General features: G+C 46.2%; 1 protein-coding gene across 4 annotated transcripts in view; it reads left to right on the forward strand.

The window, feature by feature from the left end:
* The first annotated feature begins 648 nt into the window (after positions 1–648).
* The window catches only part of Dtymk (deoxythymidylate kinase), a 9,873-nt gene continuing 3,412 nt past the window's right edge, over positions 649–7,109 (forward strand). The window contains exons 1-3 of one of the 4 annotated variants that reach the window (XR_003378187.1): positions 649–900; positions 1,875–2,048; positions 4,051–4,141. Coding sequence is in view for 3 of the 4 variants with exons in the window: in XM_026786510.1 (XP_026642311.1) it covers positions 765–900; positions 1,875–1,983; positions 4,051–4,141 (336 nt within the window). In the remaining variant the exon portion in view is untranslated. The remainder of the gene's footprint in view (positions 901–1,874; positions 2,049–4,050; positions 4,142–7,109) is intronic. The other 3 variants (XM_026786510.1, XM_005361366.3, XM_026786512.1) reach the window with 3 other exon arrangements.

Here is a 7,109-nt window from a genome sequence, read left to right on the forward strand (position 1 = left end):
TGTGCCTGCCTCCAGCACATTTATTTTTCCTGGTTTCAATCGTTTCTATAAAAACACTACTGGAGCAAGGCAAGAGGAAAATGGGAATTGTTCCGTCCTGGCCAAGGCTGCAATTCCTTCCACCAACTCTGTCCCTCGGTTGTTGACACAGTCCCAGTACACTAAAACAGCAAACATTTCTGAACGCTTTGATGAAGCTGCAGCACATCTTGGAAGAAAGCATAAGATGGGTTTATTATTTTTTGTTTGTTTGTTTGTTTTTCAAGACAGGCTTTCTCTGTAGCTTTGGAGCCTGTTCTGGAACTCGCGCTGTAGACCAGCGTGGTCTCGAACTCACAGAGATCCGGCTGCCTTTGCCTTCTAAATGCTAGGATTAAAGGCGTGGACCACCACCGCCCCGCTAAGACGCCTCTTTTCTTGTGATAAAAACAACTTTTAGAACCCTGCAGTTGCGAGCTCAGAGACTGAAAATTTGATTCCGCTACTGCTCTGGAATTTCCACGTGAGCGGAGCCTGCACAACCCTAACCCGAGATTGGCCCTTCCAGGGCACTGCAAACGGAAGTTCCGCGAGTGGGAGGTCACCAGGCAGCTGGGATCAGGGCCACGGGCTGCGCAACGTCCGGAACCGGAATCGGTTCTTCCTCAGGCTACACGAACTCGGCTTCCAGCCGGAAGAGGCGGTGCGGCAGTACTTGCGCGCTCCCGCCTTCTGCTGCAGCTAACATTGGCGGGAACCTGACAGGTTGGCGGGAACTAAGCGGGATGGCGATGGCTTCGCGTCGGGGGGCACTCATCGTGCTGGAGGGCGTGGACCGTGCTGGCAAGACCACGCAGGGCCACCGGCTGGTGACCGCGCTGTGCGCTTCGGGCCACCGAGCCGAGCTGCTGCGTTTCCCCGGTGCGCGGACAGGCCAGTGGGCGGGTCGGTGGGCGGGATTTGAGTTTTGGTATTTTTAAAAAGTTTCAAGATATTTATTTATTATTGTGCAATGGATGTGCTGCCTAGTTTTAGGTTACCTTGACACAAGCTAGAGTCTTTGGGAAGAAGGACTTTCAATTGAGAAAATTGCTCTCACCAGCTTACCCTGCAGGCCAGCACGCGAGACATTTTCTTGATTGGTTATTGATGGAGGGCCCAGCTCACTGTGGGCAGTGTTACTTTGGGCTGGTGGAGATGGCTTAGTTGATAAAATGCACATTGAAATGAGGACCCGAGTTCAGTCTTCAAGGTAAAAAGCCGGTACAGTTGCTTATAATCCTAATGCCGGAGAGGTGACGACAGGCTTGATCCTCCTTCCGGTGGCTAGCCAAAACAGCTTCAGGTCCCAGTGGAAGATCCTCTCCGCAAACACAAGGTGGATTACTCCTGGAAAAGAAACCTGAGGTCGACCTCTGGCCTTCACCCCGTGCACTGGAACACCAACCCCTAACCCTACAAATTAAGTAGATGAGGAATTGGAAAAATGCCTTATTGGATATTCTTTTTGTTGTTGTTTTTCGAGACAGGGTTTCTCTGTAGCTTTGAGGCCTGTCCTGGAACTAGCTCTTGTAGACCAGGCAGGTCTCGAATTTACAGAGATCCACCTGCCTCTGCCTCCCGAGTGCTGGAATTAAAAGCATGCGCCATCACCCCCGGCCTTTTTTGGATATTCTAATCTTTAAGCCAACCAGTCAAAAGTCTTAAAGGTACTTTTGAAATCAAGGATTACATGGTTTCCACAAAGTAATACGTTCTCTCAGGGAAACTACTCTGGCTTCTTCAGAGATGGTTCAAACTTGTCTAGAGGTTTAATAACGTTTAGAGTTCGATATGAGTACAAGTCATAAACTTAGGTGCAAACTATCATGTAATTTACAATTTTCTCCTTCTAGAAAGATCAACAGAAATCGGCAAGCTCCTGAATTCCTACTTAGAAAAGAAAACAGAACTGGAAGATCACTCAGTGCACCTGCTTTTTTCTGCGAACCGCTGGGAACAAGTGTAAACACCAACTCGCTGCTCCCCCTAGTAACTTGCAGACTTGTGTGGCGTGCATGAGAATGCATGTGCGGCTTCATTAATTTTTTTTTTTTTTTTTTTTTTGGTTTGGAACTCATAGAGATCCTCTTGCCTCTGCCTCTTGCCCGGCTTTTTTTTACCATTTTTTTTTTTTTTTTTTTTTTTTTTGGTTTGGAACTCATAGAGATCCTCTTGCCTCTGCCTCTTGCCTGGCTATGTATACACATTTTTGTGTACTTTTGTATGCTTGTGTACCTCATACCTGCAGCCCATGGAGGCTGGATCCCTGTACCTTGTTATAGGCAGTTGTAAGCTGCCTTGTGGGTACGGGAGCCTCTGCAAGAGCAGTAAGCATTTAACTGCTAAGCCACCTCTCCAATCCTGACCTCTCTAGCCCTGAGACAAGATTTCCTTTTTTTAGGTTTTTTGAGACAGGGTTTCTCTGTATAACAGCCCCAATTATCCTGGAACTTGCCTTGTAGCCCAGGCTGCCCTTGTTCCCAGCAGAGACAAAGTTTCTTACTGAACCTTGAGCTCACTAATTTTGGGTTCTGGAGATCCAAACTCAAGTCTTTATGATTACACAGCAAACAATTCATCCACAGAGCCATCTCTCCAGCCCCCAACTTTTTTTTTTCGAGACAGTGATTCCCTCTGTAGCCCAGGGTGTACTCTAGTTAAAGGCAAGCCTCCTGCCTCTGCCTTCTAAGTGCCATTTTCTTTGTTGCATTTTAAGGACACATACTTAGCTTGTCAGTCAGTTGTATTCTGGAGCTTGTATTTTCACTTGTTTAATAGTCTCTTGCACAGCATAGCTTCTTAATTTTACTGAGGCTGGCGTATCAGTCCTTGCATGGATTTAGTCTTTGGTGTTGTCAAATCCAAAGGCATCCAGGTTTTCCTCTTTCTTTTGGTATCTCAAGACAGGATTTCTCTGTGTGACCCTGGCTATCCTGGAACTTGCTCTGTAGACTAGGCTGGTTTCGAACTCACTCTATTTGCCTCTGCCCTCCCAAGTGCTAGGATCAAAGGTGTGTGTCACCACCGACTAGCTCTCTTTGTTTGGTTTGGTTTGGTTTTTAAGACGGGACTTTTTTGTGTAATCCTGGATGTCCTAGAACTAGCTCTTGGCTGGACTGAACTCACAGAAATCTGCCTACCTCTGCCTCCCAAATTCTGGGATTAAAGGCATAAATCACTACCACTTGGTTCGATTTTTTTTTTCTTTTATATGTTCACATTACTGACTCTAGCTCCATACATTAAAAACCCTCTGGGACAGGCTAGATAGCCAGCGGTTAAGAGCACTGGCTGCTCTTCCAGAGGTCCCAAGTTCAGTTCCAAGCAGCCACATGGTGGCTCACAACCATTTTTAGTGGGATCTGATGCCCTCTTCTGGCATAAAGTCATACATGTAGATAGAGCACTCATATACATAAAATATATAAAATCTTCAAACAAACAAAAACTCTTAAAGGTCCTGCCTGATATATATGTAGTCTAGTTTGGCTTGGAACTGGGAATTCTCTACTTTAGTCTCACAGGTTTTAGGATTACAGGTTTGTTCCATCATGCCCTAAAGATCAAGAGCTGGGAGCCAGCCTGGGCTACATAGTGAGACCGATTTCAACCTTCTTCCCCCACCCACCAGAACTGAATGCCTCCTGTGAGATGAGTCTGACTTGGCCTTTTTTTTTGCTCATGCTAAGCCCTTCATCCTTACACATCTCAGGTCTGGCACACTGGCAATGGTGGTGAGCCTGTGGTGTTTGGGGGCAAACGTCCTTGATCTCTTTGCAGTTCAGATTTGGGCACAAGTATCGGCCTCACCTTCTGGCTCCCCATGCCCTCTGCCGTCCTTTGCTCTTTGCAGGTTCCCCTTCCCCATGGCAGGGCAGGAAGTCTCCACCGGCATCATCTAGAGAGAGGACCCACAGCTTTGTAAATAAGTCTATACATCACTATGCTGTAACTGTCATTGTATGGGATTTCCACGTTGGGATAGTTTGGGAAACCGGTTCCATCACTCAAGAGCATTCTGTTTTTCAGGCCATTAATTAAGGCGAAGTTGAACCAGGGTGTGACCCTTGTTTTGGATCGATACGCCTTTTCTGGGGTCGCCTTCACTGGCGCCAAGGAGGTGAGTACTGTCTGGCTTCTTTCTCAGGTTGCCAGGTTGGGCCCGGGCCTGCTTTTCTTTTCAGTGTCACCGACCACGATGAGTACGTACGTATTCAAGTTACTCTTAGGAATTTTATGGCCCTGGCATTCCTTTAACTCTCTTGCAAGATTAAGTTGGTTTTTATCAATAAAGAAATGTACCTGCGGGATTTTCACATACAGTGTTGTGTTTTCCATTTGAATGATTGATCTCTTTTCCTGTGCTGCCTCACTCTGTGACCAGAGAGAGAATAACTAGGCTACTGGAGCCTGTACATCGCTTCATATGTGTAATGGTAGGACCTGCAGTGCCTTTTTTCCTTTTGTTTCTAAAAAATATTCTCCCATTTATATTTGTTTAAGGCAAGGTCTCACTATGTAGCTTTTGCTAGCCTGAAACTCACTGTGTAGACCAGACTCACCCTGAATCATAGAGATCTCCCTGCCTCTGCCTATGCCTCAAGTGCTGGGATTAAAGGCCTGCCCCACCACCACCACACACACATCTGACAGTGCTTTTTAGTTTTTAAGCCTCAGCTGTTTGGCAACAGAAAACCTCCCAGTAGTATCATCAGCTTCAGGTACGCTCACATCCTCTGCTCGGTATCAGATGGCATTGTGGATTCTTAATAAAAGTTTACATCTAAGATGTAACTCTGTGTGTGTGCGCGCGCGTGTGTGTGTGCTGGTTGGAGGTGGGGGGTTGTTCATTTGAGACAAGGTCTCACTGTGTAGCCATGGCTAGTCTGCAATTCACTATGTAGATCTGACTGACCTCAGGTTCACAGAGATTCACTATCTCTGCCTCCCTAGTGTTGGGATTGAGTTTTTAAAATTGTGTGTGTGTGTGTGTGTGTGTGTGTGTGTGTGTGTGTGTGTTTTGTCTGTAAGTATGTCTGGTGCTGGGGCTGGAGAGATGGCTCAGAGGTTAAGAGCATTGCCTCCTCTTCCAAAGGTCCTGAGTTCAATTCCCAGCAACTACATGGTGGCGCACAACCATCTGTAATGAGGTCTGGTGCCCTCTTCTGGCCTGCAGGCATACGCACAGACAGAATATTGTATACATAATAAATAAATATTTTTTTTTTTAAAAAAAAAGGATGTCTGGTGCCTATGGAGACTAGAAGAGGGTATTGGGTCCCCTGGAACTGACCTTACAAACCATTGTGAGCTGCCATGTGGTTGCTGGGAATTGAATCTGGGTCCTCTGGAAGAGAAGCCAGTGCTCTTCACTCCTGAGCCATCTCTCTAAGCACCTGGGGTTGCTGTTTTTGAGTCAGGGTCTCTTATAGTCCACACTTAGGGGAAGTCACTCAGTAGATCGTGTTGGCCTCAGACATGTAATCCTCTTGTCTCAGCCTTCTGAGCACTGGGATTCCAGGAGAGAGGCACCACCACTTCTAGCCCAAGAACGTTAGTGTAAGAACAATCTTACCTCAACGCAGACATCAGTCACTAAACATGCAATGTTCATGTTTCCCAGCTCTCAAGCCTTGTATTTTTATTATATTAAACCAGAATCTAGTTGATTAAGGTCCATGCGTGGAGGCGCCTCTTACATCTCTATTTATTTGTTGCTATTGTATGTAAAGATACCACAGCAAGCATGTGAAGGGCAGAGGCCCGCTTTGGAGAATTACTTCCCTCCTTACACCGAGTTTTGGGGATTTATCTCAGGTCTCAGACTGTGTGGTAAGTGTCTTTATAAGCTGAACCATCTCAGTGGCCCACGGGCTGGGCTGGTTGGTTGTTTCTGCTGGGCCTTGGACCTAGGGTCTCACACATGGTAGCCATCGCTCTCCAGTCCCTTAAGTCCTTGATGTGTAAGTTCCCACATCTCTTTCGGACATTCGCATCTAAAATGTTCTGAGTCTTAAGAGTATAACTCTTTTGTTAAGTCTTTTGTTTTTTTAAAGATGTATTCATTTTACTTCTCTGTGGATGAGTGTTCTGCATGTGTACACTTGCGTCCACAGAGGCCAGAAGAGAGTGTCAGATCCACCGAGACTGGAGTTACAGGGAACTGTTAGCCACCGTGTGGGTGCTGGGAACTGAACGTGGGTCCTTTGGGAGAACAGTGAGTTCTCTTACCAGCTGAGCCATCTCTCCATGTAGGAGAGTGTAACTCAGGCAAAGCATGCGCTTGCCCATCTCCTCCGCCCTTTTTTTTAGTGTTTTTGTTGTTGATGTTTTGGTTTTATGAGACAGTTTCTCAGCATAGCCTCGACTGTCCTGGAACTCTGTAGACCAGGCTGGCCTTAAACTCAGACCTGCCTGCTTCAGCCTCCAGTGGCTGGGTGGGAATAAAGGTGTGTACCACCACAGCCTGGCACCTCCCACAAACCTTACTGTTTTTTGAGACAGTCTCAGGCTGACCTTGAACCCATTATATAGCTAATAATAACACTGAACTCCTGCTTCTAGCTCTCAAGTGCTGGAATTGCATTTGTTTTGTTTTGCCCTTGAGACAAAGTCTTCTTTAGCTCAGCTTGATTTGAGGATGAACTCGAACTGTCTTCTTGCTGCCACTTTCTGCAAGTGCTGTCACCACACCTAGCTTCATGTGTTTACCTTGTACTTTGGTAAACTTCTAAGAGTGCTGGGTCCTCTCACAAGAAGCAGGTGGTGCTTGACGTCTTTACGTAATATCCCTTGGGGATGACAGATTACCAAGTGACAATAGCCTTTTATATTCTGCTGTTTCTTTTACATATGTTAAGAGTCCTTCCCTGATGAAGTATTTTGTTTGTATAAGGAAGCTAGGACAGATGATTGGTACACATTATAGCCCTAAGGGAGGCTCTTTGGGGTTACTTCTTGAGCTTATAGTGTTTCCAGACTTACTTCTGGAAACATTTTTAGCAAGGCGATAAAAGGAGTAAGTGAGAATATGTACACGAGATCTAGTAGGCAGACAAGCATGCAGTGGGTTTCCATGTACACGAGAT

The sequence above is a fragment of the Microtus ochrogaster genome, linkage group LG4 (genome assembly GCF_000317375.1).
Source record: "Microtus ochrogaster isolate Prairie Vole_2 linkage group LG4, MicOch1.0, whole genome shotgun sequence".
Classification (NCBI taxonomy): domain Eukaryota; kingdom Metazoa; phylum Chordata; class Mammalia; order Rodentia; family Cricetidae; genus Microtus; species Microtus ochrogaster.